At 42.0% G+C, this 1,425-nt stretch overlaps 1 protein-coding gene across 1 annotated transcript; it reads right to left on the bottom strand.

The window, feature by feature from the left end:
- Position 1: 1 nt before the first annotated feature.
- Positions 2-1,425, bottom strand: DRB3 (dsRNA-binding protein 3; the record flags this gene model as incomplete). The annotated part of the gene is made up of 4 exons (XM_021443670.2): positions 1,274-1,425; positions 856-1,103; positions 483-702; positions 2-393 (listed from the first exon to the last, which is right to left on the bottom strand). Coding segments are annotated over exons 2-4 (858 nt in total), but the record flags the coding sequence as incomplete, so codon positions are not given.

The raw sequence follows: 1,425 nt of genomic DNA, 5'->3' as shown, positions 1-1,425 counted from the left end.
TCGGAATGGGTCTATTAGAGGAATAGCTAGATGGACTGTCTCTAGATGAAGTTGGTGGTAAGATCTTTGAAGCTGTTCTAGGTGGGGGTGGAGGAAGGAGAGATACAAAGCTGTTTTGTTTCTGTGTTGAAACATCCACGGCAGAATCCATCAAGAGGTCCATAAGCCTCCACTGTTGATGAAATAGAGAGTTAACCGAGCTGGAAGTAGATGGAGAGCCAATATCCCTGTTACCCCTGACCATTCTTCGTTTTGCTTGGTTATAATCCCTCCTCCTAAATTGTTTGCTTTCATCTTTTGGCTTGAAGCTTGAGAGGACTCTTGACACAACCGCCTGATCCTGATCCTCACGATTGTCCGCTTCTTTATTTGTCAACGAATCTAAGCTTGGCACTGTTCAAATATGCACAATAATCATGCACTAACATATAAATATTAATATATGCTAATATAATCTAAAAAAATGAGGAATGGGAGTTTACTTCTTTTCAAGGCAGACCAGGCTGCAATTGCAGCATTCTTCTCGGCTTGCTTTTTTGTTTTGGCTGGCTCACCCATGAAATTCATACCGGCGAGCTCCACCGTGCAAGTGAAGATTGGGACATGACCAGGACCTGATCTGACCGTGGTGTATACAGGGAGGTTAAGCCCAGCTCTATGAGCAGTTTCCTGAAGGAGGTTCTTGTAAATTCCAGTCTCATCCTTCATGCATTACAAAAGCAAAGGAAACAAGATGAGACAAATCTAGCAAAAGGATAACAGGGTGTGCTTTAAACTCGTCTACCATCAAGAAAACTATATACCGAACAAAAGCTAATTCATATGAAAGAGTTGTTAATATCTAAAGGAACTTACAAGAACTCTTGCAGTGAGAGACCTTGAAGGACCCCTTGCAGACAGGATATTGAGAGCTACCTCTGCAGCAGCATGCTCAGCCTGTCTCAATGTAGGGCAGTAGCTTGGGCTTTCAAAGATCTCACCATTGAAGTTCACAGACGCTTTGAATCTTGGGGCATGATCGGGTCCTTCTCTGATGCAGGCATAGGAAGGGAGGTTAAAACAGCTTCTTTGTGCAAGTTCCTGCAGTTGGTTCTTGAACATATCTGCCACGAAAATCCGATATAAATTAAACAATTAAATAGAGATGAAACTTCCACCTAGAAAGCTAGAAGGAGGCTCAAGGCCACAGAGAAACCGACCTGATGAAAAGAAAAAAAATGAAGCTAAATGAACTCCAACTACGGAAGAAACTATAGAGAGTCAGGGAACTCACCTACTTCACCTGATTTATCCCTCCAACATTGGTATGGGAGTTTTATCTCTCAGGGAAAAAGTATCTGATAGTAATATAATCTGCAAGGAAGAAATACAAAGGTGACCGAGATAAGTAAAAATGGAAGACTCAACTTGGGCTTGAAAGCCTTG

The sequence above is a fragment of the Theobroma umbraticum genome, unplaced genomic scaffold, assembly GCF_002168275.2.
Source record: "Theobroma umbraticum cultivar Fairchild unplaced genomic scaffold, ASM216827v3 scaffold_239.0, whole genome shotgun sequence".
NCBI classification, from domain to species: Eukaryota; Viridiplantae; Streptophyta; class Magnoliopsida; order Malvales; family Malvaceae; genus Theobroma; species Theobroma umbraticum.
The sequence above is the reverse complement of the archived record's forward strand: the minus strand, read 5'-3'. Positions and strand labels throughout refer to the sequence as shown.